The sequence below is a fragment of the Sminthopsis crassicaudata genome, chromosome 2 (assembly GCF_048593235.1).
Source record: "Sminthopsis crassicaudata isolate SCR6 chromosome 2, ASM4859323v1, whole genome shotgun sequence".
Lineage (NCBI taxonomy): Eukaryota > Metazoa > Chordata > Mammalia > Dasyuromorphia > Dasyuridae > Sminthopsis > Sminthopsis crassicaudata.
This window is the reverse complement of record NC_133618.1, coordinates 359,984,884-360,011,838: the sequence shown is the minus strand read 5'-3', so window position 1 is coordinate 360,011,838 and position 26,955 is coordinate 359,984,884. Positions and strand designations below refer to the sequence as shown.

Genomic DNA, 26,955 nt, shown 5'->3' with positions numbered 1-26,955 from the left:
TTAAACCGTTACAAATTGGCGCCGTCTTTGCCCTCACCCCCGCCCCCGCGCCGAGCTGTGATTACGGGGCCCTAGTCCCCACCGGATCGCTCGGATGCTAAAAACCTTTTCGCAGGCTCCAGGTTCCGCGCGCATATACACACAGACACAGAGACACACACTCTCTCTGTCTCTCTCTGTTTCTCTGTCTCTCTATCTATCTCCCTGTCTCTCTGTCTCTCTCTCTCTCTCTCTCTCTCTGTCTCTGTCTGTCTCTCCGTCTCTCTCTCTCTCTCTCTCTCTCTCTCTCTCTCTCTCTCTCTCTCTCTCTCTCTCTCTCTCTCTCTCTCTCTCTCTCTCTCTCTCTCTCTCTCTCTTACACACACACACACACACACACACACACACACACACACACACACACCATGCTCATGACCCCCACGCACAGAAGATTCGAGTGTCTGTATCTGACTCGCATACATTCATATACGCAGAGACAGAGAAGCCTTCATTGCAGCCTTTCACAACGGACTCTCTGGTCCTGAAAGTCACTGTCTTCCCACCCACCTTTTTTCGAATCCCTCATTAAAGCACAATCTCCCCTTTATCACTTTCTATCTCCCTACCTGGTCACCCTGGGAGTGAGGAAAACTCTCAGAATTTTGGGAGGAGAAAGAGGTACTCAACTAGGGCAGAACTTGTCCCCCTTCCCTCACCAGCACACCCACTCCCAATCTCTCCGAAACCTCTCCGATTAGACACTATAGGAGCACTGGCCCTTTAAGGCTACTCCTCCCTTCCACCTTCTTTGAGTTAGTGTCCGGGCCCCTAGCCCCGCCCCTTCCCCTCGCGCCCCGCCCCACCTCTGTCAATCATCGGCGGCGCCTTTGATGTCTGGAGCTTCGAGCTCTCCAGGAGCTCCAGCAGCACTCCGAGCCTCCCGCGCCTCCAGCTGCTACCGCACCTCCAGCCTCTAGTCTGTCCAATCCTCCCGCTTCCTTGCTCACAGAGTCCCTACTTCTTAGTTCTTTTAACCCTCCCCCAGCCCCGGGGGGAGCCGGGCGCCGGCGTGGGCTAGACAGGGTCAACCTCGGCCCTCCCGGGCAGAGGAGCAGAGAAAGGACCTTCCCCACTACCCCCACCCCGCAGGCCCCGAGAGTGCCCCAGAAGTTTTCCGCAGGCATTTCAGAGTGGAAAAGTGAGCCCGAGAGGAGAGTGAACAGGAGCCAGAGCCCCGCGGCTCCAGCCGGATCATGCCCCAGCTGGGCGGAGGCGGAGGCAGCGGGGACGACCTGGGCGCTACAGACGAGATGCTAGCCTTCAAGGATGAGGGCGAGCAGGAGGAGAAGATTCCCCAGGGAGGTTTCCCCGAGCGGGATCTGGCTGACCTCAAGTCCTCGCTGGTCAACGAGTCCGAAGGCGCGGGCAGCAGCAGCGGCCAAACCGGGAGTGGCCCGGGTCAGACAGAGGTGAGGGGGAAGCCGAGGCGGGGGCTGCCGGGGAGCTGGGGGCAACCGGGGGCTACAGAGAGTGCCTTTACGCCTCCTGAGCAGTCTTGGATGCTCCTTTCTTACTCTGGAATCCCCCCCCCCCCCAGCTTCTGCTCCTCGACTGTATTTTTGCCCTGTCCTCTCACGACTTCTCTTATTCTTCTTGTCTCCCTCCGTATCGGTGGCCGTCTTTCTTGTCTCATATGTATGTATCAATTTCTTTTTTTCTTTCTCTTTCCCTGTCTTTCTGTCTCCTTTTGCTCTGAATCTGTCTCTTTTCCTGTGCCCTTTTCTCTGAATCTCTTTCCCTCGGTGATAATCCTTCTCTATTTCTGCCCTTTCCTCTCTCACAGGCGCTCCGAAGAGCTCAGAACTCCCAGAGGCTGTACCAGGACAAAATCCCAGATGCCTTGGAAGAAGGTGAGTATGGGGACGGTTCAGCTACCCTCTGACTTTTCAAGTTATTGCCACCATCATCTACAGCAGCACTTCTGGCCCCTGGGAGGGGGCGGGGACCGCCGGAGGGATGTAGGAAAGCAGTGCCTCCTTCCCCCCAAATCAAAGTGAGAGTTGTCAGAAAGGCTTAGATGGGGAACTGTTGGAGGCGGGCTTTCAGTCCTCAGGGCAGGCTCCCCCCTCGATCGAGTCATTTCCTGTCCACTGACCTTTCTTAAGAATAAACAGACCCACTCCCCCCCCCAACCTCCACCCCAGGTGACTTGAAACGCTGAGGTACTTCTGGGGAAAAAGTTGGAGATACGATAGCTGGCCAGGGAGGGGATTGGGGATGGGTGATTAACTTGGGGATCCAAGCCTGCAGAGCTGGGTGATTTTTCGGGCTCCCCAAGACAGACATTTTAATCCTGGCAGAATTCCCCTCCTTCCATGCTTCTGTTTCCACTGACTCCACACACCCCAAGAATCCACATGGCCGCTTCTTTTAAAAATATTTTTATCTTAAGAAAAGGCAGAAAGATCCCCTTCTTCCCTCCTTTCCCCTGACCACTTCCAGAGGGACAGTGTGTCTTACAGCCTCTGGTTTCTCAGGCCTCAAGGCCCAGGACAGCAGCGGCGTCGGGATGTACAAAGAGTCAGTGTATTCAGGCTACAATCTGCTGGTGCACTACCCAGGCAACGGAGTAAGTGCTGGAGCCGGAGCCGGAGCTGGAGCCGGAGCTGGGACAGGAGCTGGAGCAGGAGCTGGGACTGGAACTGGAGTAGTCACTGGGGCTGGACAGTCACTGGTGAGTCTTGTCCTGTCTTCACTCTGCCTAGTGCTTTGACGCTCTTTGGTTAACTATGTTGACCAGGTGGAGAACATTTGTTCACTGAAGGAAAGACGGAAAAACAAACAAAAAAACAAAAAAAACTTCCAAGAAGGGTCTTAAGCCCAAGTTAGACTAGGAGCCTGATGCACTTCTAGGAGACCCAGTTTTCTGTGGGCTTTCTCAAATCCTATTTCCAGCAGATGACTCGTGGAGATAAGGAGCAGAAGGGAAAATTGTATTTCCAACTAGGGGACTTCTCCTACCCGCTATACATATAGGCCCTATTTCCAGTGACAGCATTGGAGTTAACAAAGTCAGAGGGCTTTACCTCAGTTCTAAATTCAAGATCTATCAAAATCTTTGAAAGTTTGAACGGAGCTGAAGGGTTATGCCAAGAAAGGTGATTAAAAATTCCTCTAAAGAATTCTTTCCTTGCCCCACTCAGAAGGATCAGAATTAAAACTGGGAGTTACTTCTATCATTTTTTAAAACTAACAAAGCTATATAAATTACAATGTATAGGCTTTGAGGAATTTTACATTTTAGGAAACTTAGATTTCTTATGGGGTCACTTTTGATAAATTTGGAGAGTGGAGCTGGAGGAGGATGGGAACAGTTCTTTGCTATGTCTGTGCAGGCATTAGTACTTACAGTGGAATCTTTGATTTGAGTACAGCTTCAGAGATGTGCAAAACAGCAGGGTAAGAGCCAGAGTCTGCCAGGAGCCCAGCTATTATAGCAGAAGGCCTCTGCCAAGAACACACCCTTTTCCCTCAGAGTTAGGGCACCCAAGCTAATCCAGCTGCCCGCTGTTTGGGGAAACCTGGGAAATAGACCCTATATGCCCAGCCAGTAAGATATATGTGTATGTATGTGTTTCTATTTCTGTTAGCGTGAGGGACTCTTCTGAGAGAAATTTAATTTTCCCTGTCTTTTATTAGTTCATTAATTGGTAGCTGGACTCTTTTTGGGGGAGGGACAGCTAATTTGTGAAAAAGTCAGCCTCCTTCCTATTCTCTAATCCCTATGTAAGAATCTAGGAATTGGGTCTCCTCTGCTGGGATGGATTGAGCAAATTTGTTTGTTACTTTTATTGAAGTGGAATACTTTTGTAATGCTGGACCCTACTCTTTACTTGAGACAAGTCACTTGGGTCTCAGTTTTCTCATTTGCAAAAATAGAGGGTTGGATTAGAAGATTATCTCTAAAATGTCTTTACCTAGCGAACTCTTATATGTATACATAAGCTCATCTTGGCATAATGTATATATTTCTGCATTTTTGCCTAATAAATTTAATTTTCATAAATTGATTCCTATTTATAGTATACCAAGGAAGTTTATTATTTAAAGGAATTTGGCAGCAGGTCCTTTAATAACTAAAAATCTTCAGAAAGATTCTTAGATCATCTCCTAATTTTTGGACAATTAGATTGCCAGAAACCTTATTTTCTTAAAGTGGGTATGTGCTCAATTGTCACTTACTACGTTAAATCTCCTTAATTCAGACTCCACTGATTTGGAATTAGTCATTTGGAAGAGCTTGGTATGACTTTCACCTTTCTTTATCCTAGATAGGGCATTATCTTGATAGAAAAATGTTAATAAACATTTTTCCCTGAGGCAATTGGGGTTAAGTGACTTGCCCAGGGTCACACAGGTAGGAGGTGTTAAGTGTCTGAGACCAGATTTGAAAAACGTTTATTTTTAAATAGGCAAAAAATTCTCTTTGCTCTCAATAATCTCACAGACTGTTGGGGGAAAAGATATGCAAACAAGAGTATACAAAGAGACATATACAGTGCGGGATAAATTGAAGATCACCAACAAAGAAGAGGTGTTAAGAGGGATAGGAAAAGACTTTGTAAAAGTTGGAATCTTAGCTGGGATTTGAAGGAAATCACAGAAGCAGAGAAAGAAATGAAGAGGGAGAGAATTACAAGCAATAAGGACAACCAATGAAAATGCCCACGGCTGGGAAATGGAGTGTTTTGTGTGAGAAGCAGCAAAGAAGTCAGTATTAATGGATTTCAGAGTGTGGAGTGGAAAGAGGAGGGTATACTGTATAAGAAGATTGGGAAAATAGGGAGCCAGATTACAAAGGGCTTTGAAAACCAGAGGATTTTATATGTATGAGATCCTGAAGTAATTGATAACACAACTGAAGTTATAGGGAAGAATGTTTAAACTATTATCAATCCAAGGAACCACCAAATGGTGATTATACATAAAGTCAGGTCTCTGCTAGCTGATAACAATACAAGGACACCATCAGGAAGCATTTTATAAACACTATTTGCTTATAGATTAGAGAATATCATTTTCTAATCCTTAAGGTGGTTAGCAATACCAGTAACCTAGTTTGAGCTAAATATAATTGAAAGGATGTTATGTTATATACATATATATAATTATAGATGTATGTGCTAGAGACTATACATATATGTAAGTTTACATATAATATATACTATATAACCTGATCGAGTAGCTAGATGGCATAATTAGATTGCTGGAATAAAGAAGAGCTGAGTTCAAATCTAACCCTCGACATTAACCTCTGTGACCATGGGCAAATCACTTTAACCTTATTTACTCAGTTTCCTTTGTGAAAGGAGCTGGAAGAAGAAATGGCAAACCACTCTAATTTCTTTGCCCAGAAAACCCCAAGGATGGCATCTCTACTCCTTCAACCATTCTATATTGTATGATTCTATGGAAGATAAATGTCTTTATATGAAACTTAGTCATGAGTAGCTACAAAGCAAAGCTCTGATTTAGAAAAGTTGTAAACTCCCAGCACATTTGATAGATCATTTAAAGAGGAGGTATGGAAGAACATGAGAAGAGGATAGTGTTTCGTACTTGAAAGAACTCTGGACCTAGAGTGAGGTGAGATCTTGCTTCAGAGTCCATCTCTAATCAGGTGAGATCACTGGCAAATCACTTGATCTCTTTGAGCCTGTTTTGTAATCTATAAGATGGGTGATGAGTAATAACCATAGTCCTGACCTGACAGAACTATGCAGAAATGCTTTAAAGAGTTATATAAATGTCTGCAATTATTTTAAGAATCAAAGAATGAGAAGGGTTGTGATTGTGCCACTGGAAACACTGCTAAAATAGATACTGAAGTCAAGACCTCTTAAAGGATTTTAGATTAGAAGACTGAATAGCAACTGTACTACCTGGATGAGGATAAAAGCCAAGTGCAAGCCTTTAGGAAAAGCCTTTAGGAAAGAATGTAATTCTTGGCTATAGAGTCAGAGTTCAATCAGAATTGACCTCGGAAATCATCTAATCCAAACTCTTAATTTTCTAAATGATAAAATTGAGGTCTAGAAAAATCCTTAGATTTACCCAAGGTGTTCTTGTTGTTCCATCATGTCTGACTCTTTATGACCCCATTTGGGGTTGTCTTGGTCTCTTCCAGCTCATTTTACATATGAGGAAACGAAGGCAAGAAGAGTTATTAGATGTCTTGCCCAGGGTCATGCAGCTTCTAGGTATCTGAGGCCAGATTTGAACTCAGGAAGAAGAATCTTCCAGTCTCTAGGCCTGGCACTCTACCCACTGCACCTCCTAGCTCCTCATTACCTAAAGATAACAGAAAGTTAAGGGGCAGAGTCCAGATTTTCTGAAGCTAATGTCAGCCAAATTCGTCTCTTGCTATGCTTAGGAAATTGAAGTTGTCCACTCTTCCCACACTCAGAGTCCTGGTAATGCCATTTAAATATATTGCCTCTAATGAAAGTACTTCTTTAGAAGAGGCCCCCTAATGCAGATTCACATATTATACACAGACATATTTTATTGATCTCATCAGCAGCATAAAGTGTAATCTAGGGAAACAGGATGAGTTTAATCAACTTTTTCTGAAAATAGCTTAGCCCACAGTGCCCTGGATTTGGATTAAAATATTACCCATGTAACCTTAGACCTTTCTGGGTCTCACTTTCCTCATCTTCAAAAAGACAAAGTTATGTAAATGTCTTCTAAGATTCTTTCCATCTCTCAATTTGTGATTCTATGAACCGGTTCTCGCTTGAGTCTGACTGTGAACACATTAGAAAAGGCACAGTGGTGAAGTAAATAGAGCACTGCATAGAGTGAGGAAGCCCCTAAGTTCAACTCCAGACTCAGATACTTACTAACTGTGTGATCCTGGGCAAGTCACTTAATTTCTCCATGTCTTAATTTCCTCAACTGTAATTGGGGAGAATAATAGCACCTACTTCCAGGGTTGTTATGAGGGTAAAATGAGATATGTTTAAAGTACTTAGCATAATATCTGGCAGTAGTCAGTATTATATAGATGCTAGCTATCATCATCATTATCATCATCACCATTATTAAGACTGAACCTGAAATACACTAGCATATATGAATGGGTTCGTTGGTCAGTAGTGCCAGTGGCTAGGGGGCTTACTATCTTTGATGGCCTGAAAAATATATTCCTTTGACTCTTGTCCCTACAATTATAGTTTCTTCGAGTGAAATTGGGTCCTTGTGATCTCAGTAAGGGGGGGAGCACAATGGAAGGGAAGAGATTTAAAGGATGGCTTCCGTCTGCCAGCTCTCTCCATGCTTCCCCCATTGTTCTCATTTGTCTTTTAAATAAGACATATTCTCAGAGTATCCATCAGCAGATGTCTCCCCCACTCCCGTCCTTCACTATATCCTCTTGCAGAGATAAATAGGTGACACCTCCTTCCCTCTACCTGCTCATTAATGCCATTGAGGAAAGGAGGAAGAGCTAGGGGCTTCTTGTCTGAGATCTTGGAAATGGACAGGTATCTGGCTAAGAACTGAAGGTGGTCGCCACAAGAAGGTGGGCAAGAAATGAAAAAGGAATAATGTATCTTCATTAGGAGGAACATAGGGTGAGCAAACCTTAATATAATAATAAGTAAACCATAATACATTAAAATGCACATACCCTTGAAAAACAAATTGAGTGCCTAGTTGATTATCTTAGGCCCTATTTAAATGGAACAGAGATTTTTCAAAAGTACTAGCCTCTTATTAGTCTGTTAGTCTTGAGAGGCAGCTAGGGCATTCAGTGGACAAAGCATTATGCCTGGAGTTGGGAAGACTAGAGTTCAAATCCAGCCTCAGATGCTTACCAGCAGTGTGGTCCCTGTAAGTCACTATAATTACTGTTTGGTTTGGTTTTCTGGGCTGTAAAATGGTGCTAATAAACAACAGTACCTGCTATGAAATGATATTTGTAAGATGCTAAGGACAGCATCAGGCATATAATAGTATATGTTTATTCCTTCCCCTCCTCCTTCCAAAAAAAAAATAGGGAATTCAGAATCAAGTTGCTTTTTTTTCATACTAATTGAATCTCATTTAGATATAGTAAAATAAATTTGCAAAGCAAACAAACAACAACAACAACAACAACAACAAAAAACTAGCTGAGACTAGTAACCATCTCTTAATGTTTTTCTCCCTGACTGTGACCTGGGAGGAGAACTAGGACTGGTAAAGATAATTGTCACTTTGGTCACATTGATCTGTTATGAAGGAAAACCTTCCATTTATCTGGTAAGGGATTCTCATAATTAAATCAAGTCATTTGAAGACATTAGATGGAGATTGATCTTAGGAGGGGAGCTCTCTACATACTTTATTTGCTGTCAGGAAACTTAGCACTTTGTACTAGAAGTAAATTTCTTGATATTTGGAAGGTGACCACAAAGATAGAGGCCTCAAGTTCACACAATAGTCTGGGTAGCTGTAATCAACTAAAAAGAAAAGATACTCAATTATCTGATTTAAAGAGAATATCTTATGTCTGTATGTTTAGATTTTCTCCCACTCTATTTCATTTTCTCCCCATCTCTCAATTGTTTTCTGATTGCCTGCAAACATATGCAGTTGTTTCATTCATTACAAAAAAAAATATTTTAGCTAAACTTTGCGTTACCCTCAATGCTAACATCCTATATCTCTTTTCCCCTTTCAAGCCAAACTTATAAAAAGAATCCTCTACATTTGCCCCTCACTTCCTTACCCCCGCCTCAATTCTCAGCCCCTTATAATCTGCTTCCCTACTTACCGAAACAGTTCACTTAAGGATTGTTAAAATCTTTTATTTATTGCTATATTTTGTTTTTTAATAGCAGAATTTTTCCCAGTATTCCTCCCCCTCCTTCTCCCTTTTCCAGGGAGCCATACTATGTAATAAATGATATCTCAAAATTAAAATTGGTGAGAAATTCAGCAAAATCTAACAATAAATCAAAAAAGTTTGAAAATATATGCAATATGGGGCAGCTAGGTGGCACAATGGATAGAGCACCAGCCGTGAAGTCAGGAGGACCCGAGTTCAAATCTGGTCTCAGACACTTCACACTTCCTAGCTGTGTGACCCTGGGCAAGTCATTTAACCCCAAAAAGAAAGAAAGAAAAGGGAAAAAATATATATGCATTATATAATATCTATGGACATTCTACTTCAGCAAAGGATTGGGTTAGTGGTATCTTCTTATTTCTCTTCTTTAATACCATGCTCACTCTTTATTATATTTCAGCATTCACTTTTCTGATTTTGTTTGCTCTTTCCATTTACATTGTTCTGGTCATGCTGTTTTCTTGACTCTATTTACTTCAGTTTTCATCAGTTCACATAGGTCTTTCCATGCTTCTCTGCATTCACTATATTTTTCATATCTTACAATACAATAATATTCCATTACATTCATATATACTACAGTTTGTTTTTGTTTCCAATTCTTTGTTACCATAAAAAGTGCTACTATAATTATTTTGATGTGGGGAGACTTTCTTATTATCAACAACCTTTTTGATGATTAAGTCTGGTAGTACTCTGGATTAAAGTATTTTGGCATTTTAATTATTTTAGTTGTATAATTCTTATTTGCTTTTTAGAATTGTTGTAGTGATTAATAGTCCTTCCAACTTCAGGATTGTCTTGTTTTACTTCTTTTCCCTCTTAGTGATGTGGAACATTTTTTCATATGGTTGTTAATAACTGAAAATTCTTCTTTTGAGAATCATCTTTGTCCATCATCCTTTGACCTATTTATCTATTGGAAAATTGCTTTTAGCATTCAGTATATTTTTTTGTTGTCTATAAAGCTTTTATACTAAAACTTTATCTGAAAAATCTGAAACAAAGATTTTTCCCCCATTGAACCACTTTCTTTTTTAACAGAAAGCTTTTAGGTTTCACTTACTCAAAGTTGCCTGTTTTATCTTTTATAATTGCCTTTATCTGTTATTTAGTTAAAAATACATCTCCTTTCCATAGTTATAAAAGATATATGATTTACTTCTCTTCTAATTTTTATGGTATGATTTTTTTTAATATTAAGGCTATGTATGCATTTAGACTTTATTGTAGAATATTGTCTTAAATGTTGATCTATGCCTAATTTTGCCATACTGCTTTCTAGTTTTCCTAACAGTTTTTATCAGAGAGTTCTTTTCTAAGTAATTTATGTTTTCCAGCTTATTGAACACTGGGTTATTAAAGTCCATGTTTTCTGGTTCTCCCTTGTCTAGTTCATTTTATCAAACTATTTTTCTGTTCTTCAACTGGTACCAAATGGTTTTGATGCCTGCTGTTTTGTAATATAATTTGAAGTCTGGGACATGTGTTCTATTTCATTCCTACCTTTTTTTCATTATTTCTCTCAATTGTCAAAATCTTTTGTTTCTCTAGATGAATTTTATTACTATTTTTAATCAAGTTTTATAAAGTAGCCTTTTGATAGTTTGATTGTTATAGAGTTAAAACTGCAAATTAAGTTTGTTAGTTTTGGGGCAGCTAGCTAGATGGCACAGTGGATGGAGCACTAGCTCTGGAGTCAGAAAGACCTGAGTTGACATTTATTGGTTGTGTGATTTTGTGCAAGTCACTTAACCCCAATTACTTTGCCCCCAAAACGGAAACCAAACAGAAAACTTTAGTAGTGTTGATATATTGTTTTGGTATAACCCAGCTATGAGCAATGAATATTATTGTAGCTATGTAAGTTGTTCTTTCTTTCTTAAAGGAACATTTAATAATTTAATCTGTACGAGTATTTTGTGTCCTTTGATAGATTGAGCCTCAAATATTCTATGCATGTAGTAGTTGTTTTAAATGGAATTTTCCTCTCTATCACTGGCTCTTAAATTTTGTTCTTATATAATGACTTAATTTTGTTGAGGCTTTGTTTTGTAGCCTGTGACTTTACTTAAGCTTTTAATTGTCTCAGTATCTTTCTGATTCATGAAAATTCTCTGAATAAACCATCGTGTTGTCAAAAAAAATTTAGGGATAATTTCATCTCCCCTTTCCCTGTCTTTACATTTTTAAGTTCTTTCTCTAGTTTTATTGCTAATGCCAACATTTTTTTTTTTGAGGCTGGGGTTAAGTGACTTGCCCAGGGTCACACAGCTAGGAAGAGTTAAGTGTCTGAGACCAGATTTGAACTCGGGTCCTCCTGAATTCAGGGGTGGTGCTCTATCCACTGCATAATTCATAGCGTTGATTGGTTCCCTAATGTTGAACCATTCTTGTATCTCTCATATAAAATCAAATGGTATTGTTTTTGTTGTTGTTCAGATATTTCAGTCATGTCCAACTGGGCATAGTGGCATGCTGATATTCTTGCTGCCAAGGAAATCTAGTCTGGTGGATTGTTTGCATTCAAGCAGTAGGGCTAAAGCTGATTGGGTGTCCACCCTAATTCCAATAAACAACATAATAAGGCCCTCTGAAGTGGGTTGCATAGGGCTATCATAGGAGAGTGAACTGGCCTCACTTGGGGGAAATTGAGATCCAGTCTCAAACATTTGATGAATCAGTCTTGGCCATAATGAAGGGTAGAAGTAGTGTGTAAATGATAAGTGCAAAAACAGTGTTATGGGAACTCAGAGGATCTTCTCAGATTCTTACTAGAAAGATCAGAGGCAGCATCATGGAAAAGGCAGAAGTTGAGCTGGGGAGGGGTCTTTAAGATTGGTAGATTTGAGACAGACAGAAATGAGGGAGGGAAAACAAACAGAGGATGTTGTTAATCAGTTAAACATAGCTTTACATCATCATACTCCCATAACTCAAAAAATGTGATTTACATAATCCATAACATATTTCATGAATGTCTTCATTTCCTTGGCTTACAAAGAGCTTTGAAAAATTTAGCCAATTCTCAGTCAAAGGTTACTTTATGATCTAAGAAGCATGGAAGCTTATTTCATACAAATTCCCAGGTAGTCAAGTCAAGTTAACAAGAACCTTTATTAAGCTCTTGCTGTGTTCCAGAAACTATGCTAAACTCCAGAGTTAGGAAAAAAAGGTGGGGAGGGGGAACAGTTCTTGCTTTAAAGAACTCATTCTTATGGGGAAGACACAATGCAAATAACTAGGTACATGCAATTATGTGTTCAGAGTAGTTGGAAGGAAATGAGAGAAAACACTATGTGGGGGAGATTAGAAAAAGTCTTTCACAGAAGGTGGAATTTGAGATGGCATTTGAATGAAGAAAGAGAAAAATTAAGAGATGAGGAGAGAGATCATTCCAGGCCTGGAAACAGCCAATGCAAAAACAAAGAAGAGAAATGAAGTGTCATGTGTAGCAGAGTGATTAGTCTGCATTCATCATATGTAAAGTCAAACAATTCTTCATCTGGCACTGGGGACTTTTGGGAAGTGGAGTTGGAAAGATAAGCTAAAAGAGTAAAGGCAAGAGCTTTTATAGATGACATTGCAAGCTCAGACAAGTCTCCATTCCAAACTACCAGGATCTTAGAAATGGACATCTACAATTGAAACTTTAGGTAACTCTTCTGTGGGGCCAACCTAGTTAATTAGATCTTACTCTGCAATACCTAAGTTACTCATCTTCATCTAGTGGTTATGGACAAAAGAGAGGAGTATTTTCTTTTCCATTCAGCACAACTTCTTCTTTCCTTGAATGAATAGGTTGAACAATTTTTTAATATTAAAAAAATTGAAATGCAAAACAAATTATATTCAACAGGAAACAATAACAAAAATAATCAGGATCTAACCAAAAGGTATTTATTAGATTTTTTTCAGGGTAAAAGAAGAGGTCCCTGGTCCTCTAAGATACACTTTTATCTTCTGATTCATGCTTGCTTCCCATCTTAAATTGAATGAAAACTGAACTTGGCGTCAAGAGAGAAACCAAACTTCAATCCTCATTCTGATGGTTACTATTTTGAGACAATTCAAAAATCACTTCACTTTTGAGATTTGGAGATAATAATATTCAATCTAACTATGTTGAAACTTTGTAATGACCTTAGCCCAGCTATGTGAAGGTGAATTATTGCATTATTTTTCTTATTATTTCTCTCTCAAAGGAAATAATCGTGGCCAAAAACAAAATAATACAAAAATTTGAGAAAGCTTTTTAAGGGCTCTGTAGATCTCAATATCTACCTTCTATAATTCTTTCTTTCTTTTCTTTTTTTTCCCCTCAATAGTATTTTACTTTTCTAATTATATATAAAGATAGTTTTAAACATTCATTTTTGTCAGATTTTGATTCCACATTTTTTCTCCCTCCCTTCTCTCCTTCCCAAGACAGTGAGCAATATGATACAATTCTTTCAATATAAGTTTAGGTCATGGGTGCTATGGGGGAATTAGTCATACTTAAACTGCTGCTGGTGACACTGCCTTTCTAATCAATGTTTCTGTATGATATCCCAAGAACCATAAAACTATTTAGACCTTTCTAATCCATTATTATGCCCATTCATCTCATTTTACATATTGCAAACTGAAGTACAAGGAGATGCCAGGAGAAGGAGTGAGGACTTAGTGGGTGAATAAAATATAGCCCACTGCTCTGCTGTTTGATAGAAGAGGTAGCAGCTGTGTCTGCTTGCCTTTCTCTCTCACAGTCACTTTTCTCTTACTCTTGCTAACCTATGTGTCTGACACAATTCTAAATGTTTTACAAATATTATCTCATTTGTGATCTTCACAGAAGCCTTGCAATGTAATTTGTAAATCATTCCTACATTATAGTTGAAGAAACTGAGGCAAACATCAGTTAAGTGATTTGTACAGGGTCATAGAGCTAGTAAGTGTCTGAAGCCATATTTGAACTCAGTTCTTCCTGACTGGTGTCTGTGATGAGCTGTCTTAGGATGAACAGGTAATCTTGGAGCAGATTTGGATCTTCCTATTAAAATAGTCTCAGTGAGGAAGCCCACCTAGATAGCCAGAAGACACTATATTTTAATCTCTGGCTTCATAGTAAGACTGGCAACTATACAGGACCCTTTCTATCTACTGTAGGTCATATAGAGATAGGAAGCTGTTTCCTTTGATGAGGTGTTCCTGAATCCTAAAGGGATTCTATACAGCTGCCATCCATCTCTTCTCTTAGGGTCCAGGGTCTCAGGAGCCTTTGCTTCTTAACTTTTCCATACCATATGAATCTGACTGCAGCTGACTTGGCAGACAGTCCTATCTGGAAGTGGGCAGGTAAAATGGCAGTGGTATCAGGGGAACTCTGGAGTATTTATGTCATATAGGTGGTATACTGGTTAGAGTGCTAGATCTGGAGTCAGGAAAACAATAACAAAAATAATCAGGATCTAACCAAAAGGTATTTATCAGATTTTTTCAGGGTAAAAGAAGAGGTCCCTGGTCTTCTAAGATACACTTTTAGAAAGATTATCCAGGTAACAAAAAATTAGAAAGGAAGCAAGATTAAAGAGAAGATGGCTTATCAGAAATTTATTGTAATAGTATAGACTGATACTAGTATGGTGGCAATGTAAAGATAAAGGAAAGGATGGATTTAAGAGATGCTACAGAGGTATATTTAATAGGACTTGGCAATTGATTAGATGTAGGCAATGATGCATATGAAAGAATCTAAGATGATAATGGGATTTTTGAGTCTGGCTCTTTGAGAAAATAGTGTTAACTATTTTAAATAGTTTCACTTTTCCCGAGTGAAATGGGGAAATTGGGGGAATAGGAAGCAAATTTTAAATAAAAATTGATGCAGACTGAATTTTTTGGGAGCACACTGAAAGAGGTATAGGTGGGAATAATAAGATATTTCTAGCAGGCAGCTGTTGATATCCAAGTGGACAGCAAAGAAAGCAAGACAATATGAGAGCTTGGATAAATCACTTAACTTCTGTGAGGCTCAGTTTCCTCATCTGTAAAGTGATCTGAAAAAAAATCTCTTCTCTTTCCTTAAAGGATTGTTGTTGAGGAACTAATGCCAGAAAATATGAAAAAAATATTTTTCAAACCTTCAAAGTACTTATAACTACTAGCACTACCTTTTCTGGAGCTCAGCACTTTCATCTGAAAAATGAAATTCTCTTTAAACTCTGAATCTATGGTGTTTATTTGGAAGTTATTTACATAGAGATGATGCTGAAGTCAGAAAAATAGATGCAGTTGCCAAGGAGGAAAAGTAAAGAAAAGGGTCAAAGACAGACCGGAAATATAACACAGTTAATCAGTGAAAACAGAAGGATAGAATGACTGGAAAATCCTAAGAGATTAGAACATAGAAGTAATGAAGAAGAGAATATTTAAAAGGGAGTCAGCAATGTCAAATGTTATTAAATCATTAGGGAGAAAGTAGACATTAAAAGCCATTGAATTTAACCTTTAGTCACCTCAGAAATCTGCATAGACTGATGGGATTGGAAGCCAAATCGTTAGAAGTTCAAGAATGATGAGGAAAGAGACAGCAAATTTAAACTTTGTGGAAGTTTATGATGGAAAAGGAAGAGAATAAAAGGATGGCATATTGAAGGTTATGGAAGGTCAAAGGGAGGGCTATTTTGTTTTGTTTCTAGGACTAGAGGGAACAGGATATGTTTGTAGAGAGAGGGAAAGGAGTCAAGAGCAAGGAAGAGATTGACAATATCCAGGACCTAAGGGATCAATGCTAGAGTGACTTTGCAGAACAAACAGAAGGCAATGAGATTAAGAAAGCAAGTGGAATCTCTTGCTAAACAAGAGATTAATTCTTGCCCAGTGTACTTCACAAGAAGGTTCAAATAAAATAATTGATGTAAAAGTCTACAAATGTGATGGGTGATATTATTTATCCCATTTCTCTGAGCCCATTCACAAAGTTAGAGTTGGCTGGCCTGCCTTTTCCTTGGCCCATGTCTGTGCTGGGAATGACTTTCATGGTTGTATTTTGCTCTTTTGACTTCAGCTAGAGGGGGACGGAAGGTAGATGGGTAGGAAATAGTGCCAACACATTAGAACCTTTAGATCACATTTAGAGAGAATCCCAGATAAGAAAGAGAAAGTGCCATCACTTCAAGACATCCAGCTGATGAAGCTAAAGTTCTAAAGTCTTTCCCTAGTAATAATTAAAAGAGCTGATGACATTCTTCTAAAGAGTTTTAGGTGAGGGGTTAAACATGTCTCCAAAGTCAAAGTAATTATTGGATAAAAGATGTAACTAATTGGCTGGATCAGAGTAATCTCAAGAGGATGGGCTGGCAGTTCTCCTTCAGTAGCATGGGACACTACAGGGCCTTATAATTGTCCAGAAGTTTCTTTTTGTCCCTAAAGCTATAAAGTATCCTTTGTGATTATGGGTGTCCTGGGAAGAGTTTGCAATTAAGACATTTGTTTTTGAAAGCAGATGATTTATCTGGTTACATTGTAATCACTGAAAACATTTGCTTCTCAGTCCCATAGATCCACAGAATTTGGGAGCTAACTGGGGGGGGGGGCCTTAGAGAGCATTTAATCCAACATCCCTCCTAGTACAAATGAGGAATCAGAAAGGCAAGAGATGAAAAGACTTGCCTAAGTTACACAGTAATTGGTAAAACTAGGTCTTGAAATTAGGCCTTAAACTACCAGTACAGTGCTTCTTTTACTGTAGCTTACTGCCTTTCAATGCTGTCATTTTATAGAGAGGTAAACCAAGGTCTGGAGAGAGGAAGAGAGATACTCAAACTTACACAGGGGTAGAGTTAGAACAACTCCCAGTAAAACATATTGTTATTTCCTTTCAAGAGCTCTGAGAGATAGGTTATTTCCATTTTAAAGCTGAGAAAACTCAGTCTCAGGATAGGGGAAAGGTTACAGAATGGTAAGTGGCAGAGCCAGGAATAGAAGCCCTTTTAAATCTTGGCCCAGGGTTCTTTCCAATATTGTTTGGTTGCCACTTTTTCTAAAAACAAGGAAGGGTACATATCTAAACCTCTGAAGCCAGAAATAAATTGAGGAGGGCAACCTTTTAAGCAAACTCAATATACTAAAATCCAGACAGCAGTATTAGGGGATGTTACAAAAGTATGGGGACCCTGAGTTCTTTGAAACAAGCTCTTCTCCCGTAAGGCAAGGTCTACAAGGGCCCCAAGGTCACCCACAGAGTCACCTTTCTGGCAGCCAGAACTGTTATGATAATTATGCCTCACATCTTTGGAGCTCTTCATGAGCGGGTACTATATCTCTTGTTTCCACATATACACATATGGCTGCTGCCCTTCTCCCCTGGCCAGTGCTTAGTTGTATGCCAGTGCATGTTGATTAGTGCATATGGTCTGGCTGGGGAAACAGGATTTGAAAATGCTAAAGGCTTACCACCATGGCAATGCTTTTTGTTGCATTGGGAATTCAGAGAAGGGAAGACTCAAAAAGGGCCTAGAGTAGTCAAAGAAGGGTTCCTGAAAGAAACAAGCGTGGAGTTGTAAGTAGAAAGAGGAGGATTTGGTGAGATAGAAGGTAGGAGGACTCTTCAGGAAGGGAAAATTTTTATCAGTAAAACTATATAAGCAGAGATAGGAATGAGCTTTGAAATATAGGAGAGTGAAACATGGCTACTGAAATTCTTTATAGTTTGTGGGCACTCTCCTCAACCGTATATGGGAAAGTAGTGGGTTCAGATTGTAGAGAGCCTTGAATTCCATGCTAAATAGACTGGACTTTAGATAGGCAGCAAACATTTTCTAGAAAAGTCACATTTCCTACTGAGGAAAGAATTTTTCATCTATTTCCTATTCCATTCTCCCCTACTTTCTACCCCAATAACCTAACCCTTACCCATCTCTCCATCCCCTAGTAGACCAGGGGGTCTCAATATCTAAACCTGGCCACTAGCTGTCTGTGTGATTTTTGAACAAGTCAATAAGCCTTTCTGGGTCCCAATTTCCTCTTCTACCAAAAAGACATAATTATATCCATTTGTGAATAATAAAGAGGCTGATCAAATAGTATAGTTCTAAAGATGCAAGGGAACAAAAGGTATGAAAAAGGAAGAAAGGGTTAATGGTTTCAAATTTCATATAAAAATAAAAAATGATGAATTCTGAGCAAAGACTATAACTTTGGGTCCAAAAGAGGTGATAGGTACCCTTTGAGAGAACTGCCTCAATTAAGTAAAGGAATCAAGGATTTGAAACAGGAAGTAATAACCAGGGGGAAGCAATAGATTCAGACTCTATCCTCAAAAGGAAAGAAAAACGGGATAGTAGTGAGGAACTAACAAGGTCAAATGGAGTTTCTTAAAATAGATTATTTGCAGATAAAGAGAAGAATCTGGTACAGAAAACTATTCTATACTTTTCAAAGAGTTGTCACATCTTATCTGATCCCTTGTCACAGTTCCATGATACTGGTTACATATCATTATTCCCATTTTACAGATGAAGGAATTGAGACCTACAAAGATGATAATTTTCCAAAGATCATGCAGCAAATTAATGACAGCACCATGTTCTAGAATTCTGGAATAGTCAATAGATGCTTATTGAGGAACAATATCTACATTTTTATTTCTGCTATTTCCTATAAGGATTTCCAACCCAAGCAGCAATTGAAACTTACTGAAGCTCCAGGAGCCCAAGTTGGGAGCTAATAGGAAGGTCCAAAACAGAAACAAGGATAGGGAGAAGAGAGTAGTAAACAATATCCAAGACATCTTGTTCGAAGCAGAGCCAGTAGCATAAGTCAGAATACAAAGCTAGTTTACCAGTTGGAACTCAATTAAAATTCAACCAACACTTAATGAGCAACTGCTGTGTATTGCACACAATGTTGGGTGCTAGGTTTGGATTAGATGAAGTCCCTTCCCATGTATGACACACAAAGACTCAGAACAATATATCTTCAGTACATTAGTAAAACAGAGCAAAGATTCAGATCGGGGGGGGGGGGGTGAGGAGGTTGTTGCTACCAATTAGAAAATGAGGAAGATTTCAAAGGGAAGAATAGCATTTGGATGAGACCTTAAAGAACAAGTAGGAATCTAGTAGGCAAAAAAAGAAGGAAGTCATTTTAAGCAAAGAAAATGGCATGAACAAAGGCAGTGATATCAGTAGTCCAGGTTTTTTGGATGAGAACAAAATGAATTATGACCAGGCAGGTTTAGCAGTCCAGGTGAGGCCATGTGAGGAAACTACAGGGATTGCTGTGGGTGGGTGAGGGTATGAGAACAGATGTGACTAGGAGGCAAGGGATCATGTCAGGCTAATCCCAGTGACTGTTGAAAAATCAGGTCTGGGGTAACTAGATGGCACAATGGATAGAGCACTGACCCTGGGATCAGGAGGATTCTGAGTTCAAATCTGACCTCAGACACTTACTGGCTGTGTAACCCTGGGTGAGACACTTAACCCCAGTTGCTTCCTCCCTCAAAGAAAAAGTCAGGTCGATTTTTCTCATTCATTTTGAGAGAGTAATACTGTTGTTTTGCTTTTGAATTCTTTTTTGTATATGTTGGGGAAAGGGGTATTATGTACCCCTTTAGACACCAATGTTTTGTATCACTAACATACTTATCACATTATCATATATTTTAGTTGTTGTCACATTCCTGTGCTAGACTGTTTGCTCTCCACATGGGAAGGGGTCATATTTTATCTAAACTTGTTCTCTATCTCTTGGCAACCAGCATAATAGATGTGTGTGTGTGTCCTAGGACTCTACAGTTTTCTAAATGGCCTAGAGACTGTAAAAGTTTTAAGATCTATTACCACAGATCAATTTACAAAAATTTTATTTATACATTTATTTTTGGTACATTTTGTTTTGAAACGTCACTTTCTAACAACAAAACCACCTCTCACCATCATTCTTACCTAGAAAAAAGTTTAGCAAACATGCCCAATAGAGTGATTTGGGCTAACACTTTAAAAATGTTTTCTTGCTCTCTCTTTTTTTTTTACATTACTTACTTCCCACTGACTTTCTATCTCTCATCCTCTACTCCTCCCCATAACCCACAAATACCTCTTTTTAAATAAATAAAAACAGTTAAAAAAAAACAAATCAATGTATTAGTCCCATCTGACAAAGCATCCTCTTTCTATACATAGAGTCTTTCAGGTATTTGTCAAGATTTGGGAAGTACACTTCACCATCAGTCTTCCAAAATCATGATTGGTCTATGCATGAATGGAAATCCTAGTCTATTTTATTTTCCTTTATATTATTTTTCTCCTGATTCTGAATATCTTACTCTGCTCATACAAATCTCCCCAGTTGTTCTTTTGGTTCTAAATATTTTATTCTGCTCATTTTTCAACTCTCTGAATTCTTCATATTCATCCATTTTTACAGGGCAATAATATTCCATTACCTTTTTTTACCACTTGGGTCAGCCATTCTCCAATTAATGAGCATGCACTTTGCTTCTAGTTCTTTACTAAGTGCTGCTATAAATATTTTTATACATGTGAGATCTTTCTTCTGTATCTGATCTTCTTGGAGTAGTGCTGTCAAAGAAGGATATATATACTATTTATACACATGTATTTTCAAGAGTACTTCTATTACAGGTAAAGCTACCTGCCTCAAATAGCTTTAGTGCTCTTAGAACTCTCAGCCTAATTGAAAATATTTTCACCCCTTAATATCAAACAGCTCTGTGATGCTTAATTAGAAATGATCCTACTATTACTACCTATGTGACCTTAAGCAAGCCTTTTCTCCTCTCTGAAACTCACTTTCCTCTTCTGCAAAATGAGCATAGTGGTCTTAATAATGATGAGGATAGGGATACAGAACAGACTTGGGGATAGGGAACCTCCACCAATGCTAGTCATTATCTTTTCTGCAACTTTCAGCCTTAGAAACCTGATTTACCCAAGGTCATATATTTACTTAATGCAAAATCTATGAATATTTCCTTTGCAGACTACAGTTAAGGCATCCCAGAACAAAGAGTTTGGCAAGCACTTGCTGTCCTGCAGTGGTGATGTTTTGGATCTAATTGTAACTGTGGTTTTTCTCTTGTCCTGAAAAATGGAAGGTTTTTGGATAGTTTCACTAAAGGATATCTGGACTAGTTTTTTCTCTGAAACAATGTATAAACTTGTTTAGTTATAAGACCTAATCCAAAAGTTGGCAATTAAAGTAGAGAGAGATTTATGATACCAATCACACACACACACACACACACACACACACACACACACACACACACACACTCTCTCTCTCTCTCTCTCTCTCTCTCTCTCATCTAATATAAACATCTCAAGATTTGGGGTCATATATTTAGAGTAGAAAGGATGTTGTAGTTTATTTTGTCCAACTTTTTTATTTTACAGATGAAGAAATAAATATCCAGAGAAGAGACACAACTGAAAGAGTCATAATTCAAATTCAAGTCTTCATATTCTTAATCCATTTCTTTTCTTGCTGTATACTTCACTGTCACTTCTTATCTTATTTTTAATAAGCAAAATTCCTTTTCTTGTTTCTGGAATCATTGGTACCAAAGCAGCCCAGAAAATATTTTTTCATTTGCCTGAGGCTGTGGATAGAACCCTAAAGGCTCATGGGTTGTCCTTATAGATTTCCCATAGAAAGTTCTTCCTAGGAGACTGACCTATATGCTACAAAGGATGGGTGTTTATGTTTAGCCTGCCAAACCGGTGACTCTTGAGAAGAAATCCAGGAGTCGGTTATATGAGATCAGCCTTAATTGAGCTAATTAACTCCATGATCTTAAGTAGATCAGTTTTTCAATCTCTACAATGAAGCAGTTGAATTAAATAGTCTCTAAGGTTCTTTCCAACTTTGATATTCTGTGCCTTTATGAAATCCTTACCAGCTCTGAGGGACTATTAGTAAGTTCAAACTTATGAAAATGATTTTAGCTCTTTCATAATTTCTTCAGCCCATCCTAATATCAAGATTATCAACACAATTTGGATCCAATTAATTCCATCCATATAGACTATTATGGTAGCTCAGTGAATAGATTGCCTGGAATCAGAAAGATTTTGTGAGACCAAATCCAGCCTTAGACAAATCAAATTTTCCTCCTAAATGTATGATCCTGGGAAAGTCATTTAACCCTGTTTGCTTCAATTGCCTCATCTGTAAAATGAATTAGAGAAGGAAATGGCAAACCACTCTAGTATCTTTGCCAAGAAAATTCCAAATGGAGTCAGGAAAAGTTGGATATGACTGAGAACAACAACCAACCATTAAACCAAACCATTTGGTTTGGATCTTGGGGCACTGCTTGGGCTTCCTTCTGAGCTGGGTGATCCCAATTGAATTTGTGAGCCTTCTCTCATCCTAACCACAGGCCCCTTCCTTTTCAGAGAGAACTACCTGGAAATTGGAGGAGAGAAACATTCAATATTTCTAAATAAGGCCCTCAACCACCTCCTAGGGCAATTGAAGTTCACTTGTTCAGTGTCTTCTTTACTGTTTTTAGCTTGTGTCCAGAATAGCACATGTATCTATCCAGTGAGATCCTTTGTGGAAAAAGCATCAGTGAATAGAAAGTGTAGTGGCCCAGCACAGAGAATAGGAGAGGAGGTTGGTTGACATACAACCCCTCTATGGAAAAGCCTTCCTTATGAGGGTCTCCTTGGGATAGAAGGAAGGAAAGGAATATGGTTCAAGGCTGAATGTCTAGTGGCCTCCACTCTCTCTGTTAGCAGGAATAGCTTTGTTTACTTGACAAATGCTTATTACATTTTGATGGTGATAAAACATTGCTTCCCAGAAAACTCCCATTTCCTACTGAGAACTGTTTTTATTTCATACCCCATTCCTCTCCCGCCCCCAGTGCTTTCCTGCCAAGGCGTTGAAGTTCAATATGGTGTAGTGGGACCAGGAGTCTGAATGCCCAGCTTGGCCACCTTAAATAAAGCTTAACCTTGCTGAGTGTCAGTTTTTTCATCTGTGAAATGGTCATTATTATATCCGCTCTTCAGGTGATCTGGATGTCAAAGTGTGTTGGCAAATATAGATCAGTATGAAAATACCAGGAATTATTGTTATTCTATAATTTCTATTATTTGGCTGTTTGGAGAGAGCTAATCCCTCAGAATTGCTTCTTATGGATAGTTGGATTGGAAGAAAGAGTCAAAGGTGTCATAGTAAAGCGAAAATGATAAAACTGTATCCCAACTTTAATACTTAATATCTTTGTGATTGTAACTAAGTATTCTAATCTCTTTTAGCCTCAATTTCTGTTAAATGGGGATCATAATATTTTGGAGTACTGACCACACAGATTTGTTGTGATGATCAAATGAGATGTTAACTGTTGCTATTGTTGTTTGATCTTTATCTTCAAAAAGGACCCAAATGACATCATGATTTGTATTTTGCAAAACTTTAAAACACTATATAAGTGTCAGCTAGTGTTTTTTTAATCTAATGCAATACCTAACCAAACTGAAACCCCCAAGGGGCTATGCAATAGATCTCTAATGACTGGAAAGTAGTGGGTTGCCTATGCAGGCAATGTGTTCCACTTGTGGACAGCTCCAACCAATTGTGAGGCTGGCTCTAAATCCACCTTTGCAATTTTAATGTCTTAATTCTACAATGTGTAGAATAAGAACAAATCTAGTCCTTCTTTGTCGTGATGTCTCTTTAAATGCTTGAAGGAAGTTCCAGGGTCAAGACTTGGTACTCTTCTGCCCTGGGTTCCTTTCACTTTTGCTTGGATATCATGTGTCTTGGTTGCCCTCTTCTACACATAGGCCAGATTGTCAGTGTGTACCCAAACTGGATTTAAAAATTCCAGATATGGTCTAATCAGGACAAAAGTCTATAGGCCTTTCATCTCCATCCTAGAAGATCATGTCATTTTTTTTTGGCTGTTTTATCAGACTCTGAAACTATGAGGAGACCCTTATAAGGAAGGCTTTCCCTTTAAAGTGAAAGAAACTGAAGTCCAGAGTGATTTGCCCAAAGTCACACACAGAGCAGTAGGCTAAGAACTTGAACCCAGGCCTCCTGACTCCCATTTCAGGGCTTTTGCTGCTTTCATGGTGTTTCCTCCAAAATCTCTTCTTTCCTGTCATTGCTCCGCCTTAGCTTTAGCCCCAAAGTCATTTCACCAGGACTCCACAAGCCATATGAAACACATTATAAATGCCTTTATAAAATCCACATCATGAAACCACATGAAAGGTTGTAGCCTAAAAATAGTTGTTCACAGAGCACACAGGGCAGGAGTAATTTTGCTGGCCATGAAATGATTCTGTTGAGACACATGCACCTCCCCCTACACACACACACACACACACACACACACACACACACACACACACTCTCTCTCTCTCTCTCTCTCTCTCTCTCTCTCTCTCTCTCTCTCTCTCTCTCTGTCTCTGTCTCTCTCTCTGTCTCTCTGTCTCTCTGTCTCTCTGTCTCTCTCTCTCTCTCTCTCTCTCTCTCTCTCTCCTTCTCTCTCTCTCTTTCCCCCTCTCTCCCTCTCTTTCTCCCTCTCTCCCTCTCTCTCCCAACAAAGACCTCAATGATTCTGATTCTGCTGACTGGGAGACATTTTCACAAAAATTTTCCCTGAAATTTCCCAACAACTTTCTCAGTCCTACTCTTATCTAGATTCTGCTCTCTGCCTGTCTCTCCCTCCTGTCCTCTCTTTCTCCCTCTCCCTTTCTTCCTCTCTCTTCTCCCACTTCTCTTCTTATTTTCTCTCCTCTCATTTCCTGGTCCCTCTTTCTCAGTGTTCCTCCTTCCTTCCCTCCCTTTCTCTCTCTCCCTCTCTCTTCTCCATCTCTCTCCCTTTCTCCCTTCCCTTTTTTCTTCTTTCTCCCTCTCTTCTCTTTCTTTACCCTCTTCTATCTCTCCTCTTTCCTCTCTATTTTTTTTCTTCTTCTCCCCTTCCCTTCCTTTACTTCTCCCCTTCCCTCTTTCCTCTCTTTCTCCCTCCCTCCCTTTCTCTTTCTCCATCTTCCCTCTTTCTAACCCTCCTCTCTTTTCTTCTCTCTCCCTCTCCCTTTCTCTTCTCTCTCCTTTTCCCCACTTATCTCTCTCTCTTCTTACACACCCTAGCCAGAAAAACCAAAGAATAGAGAAACTCTCTTTTTCCTCCTTTCCAAAGAGGCATCTTTGACTGTTCCTCTCATGGCCCAACCATGAAAAGCAGCAGAGGTTCTATCTCCCAGCATTAAAAAGCTGAATGGAATTTTGAAGACACTTCCTTCATTCCTCTACCTTTGGTCTCTGTCCTCTATAAATTCCTATAGCTAGAAGATGCTTTGGAGATTAACGCCTTCACTAAAGAGGAGGAAACTAGGGCTTAAGGAGAAGTTACTTGTCTGAGATCGTGCAGTGAATCAACAGAGATTAATGGCGAGTTCTGCAGGTTGATGCTTCCCTAATATATAAGAGCCTCCCTTCCATTTACTCAATTACTCCTTTCCATGCTTTACAATAATAATTTTTGACAGAATCTGTGATTTCATATGTATAGGGAACTTTCAATAAGTAAATATCCTCTACTAATATAGACTAGTACCTTACAACTCAACTTGCCTACAGCCCTCAAATTGAGTGATTGTTCTGGATTACACTGGCTTATATCAGAATCAAGTATTGAAGCTGGGTCTCCAAACTCTGAGGTCAACTCTCTGTCTTCTCTGTGTTCTTTTATTGACTCTTTTGATTTCATTCATTCATTCAGAAAGATTTTTTTCTAAACTACAATCAGCAGGCTCAACTGTCTGTCTGCATCTACTACTACTAATGCCTGATATGTATATGGTTGTGGTTTATAAAACTTGAATAGTGATTTCTATTATTATCTCCACTTTACAAGTGAAAAAACTGAAATTTAGAGAGATTAGATGACTAAAGCCATTCAACTAGTAAAGCTCTGAAGCTAGATTTGAATCTGTATTAAATCTCTTCATCTCTCAGACAATCAGCAGGCTTACTTACTATGTGCTTAGCACTGTGATAAATCCTTGGGATCCAACATACAAAAAGATATGCATACAGTGTAAATGGGAAAGCACTTACTATTGGGAGAACTTGGGACTTAAGGCTTCCTGCAGAAAGTGGGATTTGAGATGAGTCTTGAAGGAAGCCAGAGAAGGAAGCCAAGAGATGAAGAGTGTGAGCATTTTAAGCCTAGAGGGCAGTTAATAAAAGGGCCCCAAGTTGCCAGGTCGAGTCTTTTATGCTAGAAATAGTAGGAAGGCTAGTTTCACTGGATTGTGGTAGGAAGGCTGGTTTCACTGGATTGTGGTGGAAAGTCAATGTAAGAAAACTAAAAAGGATAGGAAGGATTTTAAAAATCCAAATTTTATATATTTGATCCTGGATAGGGAGCCATTGGCATCGAGGGAGGTAAGAGCAGGTGACATTCAGAGATATACTTTAATAATTTTTTGGCAGATGAATGGATGGATTGGAATGGGACCAAAAAGCTATTGCAATCATCCAAGCAAGAGGTGGTGAAGATATGTACCAGAGTGACAGATGTTTGAGTGCAGAAAAAGTCATGCATGAGAGCAGCATTATGAAGGTAGAAACACATATTCACTAACCCAAGAATTGTAGCCAATTCATTCTTAAGGGTAAATCCTTCCTATTTAAACCAATCTCTTGACTAGTACTGGAATTAGTTGGTTTCCACCTTTTGTTACTTTGATCTTTTCTAGGACATATTGTATGAGGTTGTTACCCATCCCTAGCAAACTAAATTGATTTCAGCCATTTTTATAGGGTTTGAATACATATGTTCATTTTTCCTCTCACAAATATAGTGTTCTTTTATTGACTGATTGACTTCATTCATTCATTCAGAAAGATTTTCTCTAAACTACACTCAGCAGGCTCCAAACTTCTGAGAAGTAAAATAGGAGAAGAGACCCTGTCTTTGAGGAATTTGACATGTAGTTGAAAATATAAAGTTCACACAGAAATAGAATGATTCAAAGGTATTGTACTGGCTTGTCTAAGTTTATGTGGCAGATTCTTTAAAGTCTGTGGGAATTTAAAGAGAG

General features: G+C 39.3%; 1 protein-coding gene across 10 annotated transcripts in view; it reads left to right on the top strand.

Annotated features, from left to right (window-relative positions):
• Positions 1 to 862: 862 nt before the first annotated feature.
• TCF7 (transcription factor 7) overlaps positions 863 to 26,955 on the top strand; it is a 126,173-nt gene continuing 100,080 nt past the window's right edge. For 2 of the 10 annotated variants that reach the window (XM_074290925.1, XM_074290926.1), the window contains exons 1-3: positions 863 to 1,448; positions 1,823 to 1,889; positions 2,517 to 2,713. In XM_074290925.1, coding sequence (XP_074147026.1) covers positions 1,233 to 1,448; positions 1,823 to 1,889; positions 2,517 to 2,713 — 480 coding nt within the window. In that variant the 5' untranslated portion in view covers positions 863 to 1,232. The remainder of the gene's footprint in view (positions 1,449 to 1,822; positions 1,890 to 2,516; positions 2,714 to 26,955) is intronic. The other 8 variants (XM_074290928.1, XM_074290921.1, XM_074290923.1 and 5 more) reach the window with 5 other exon arrangements.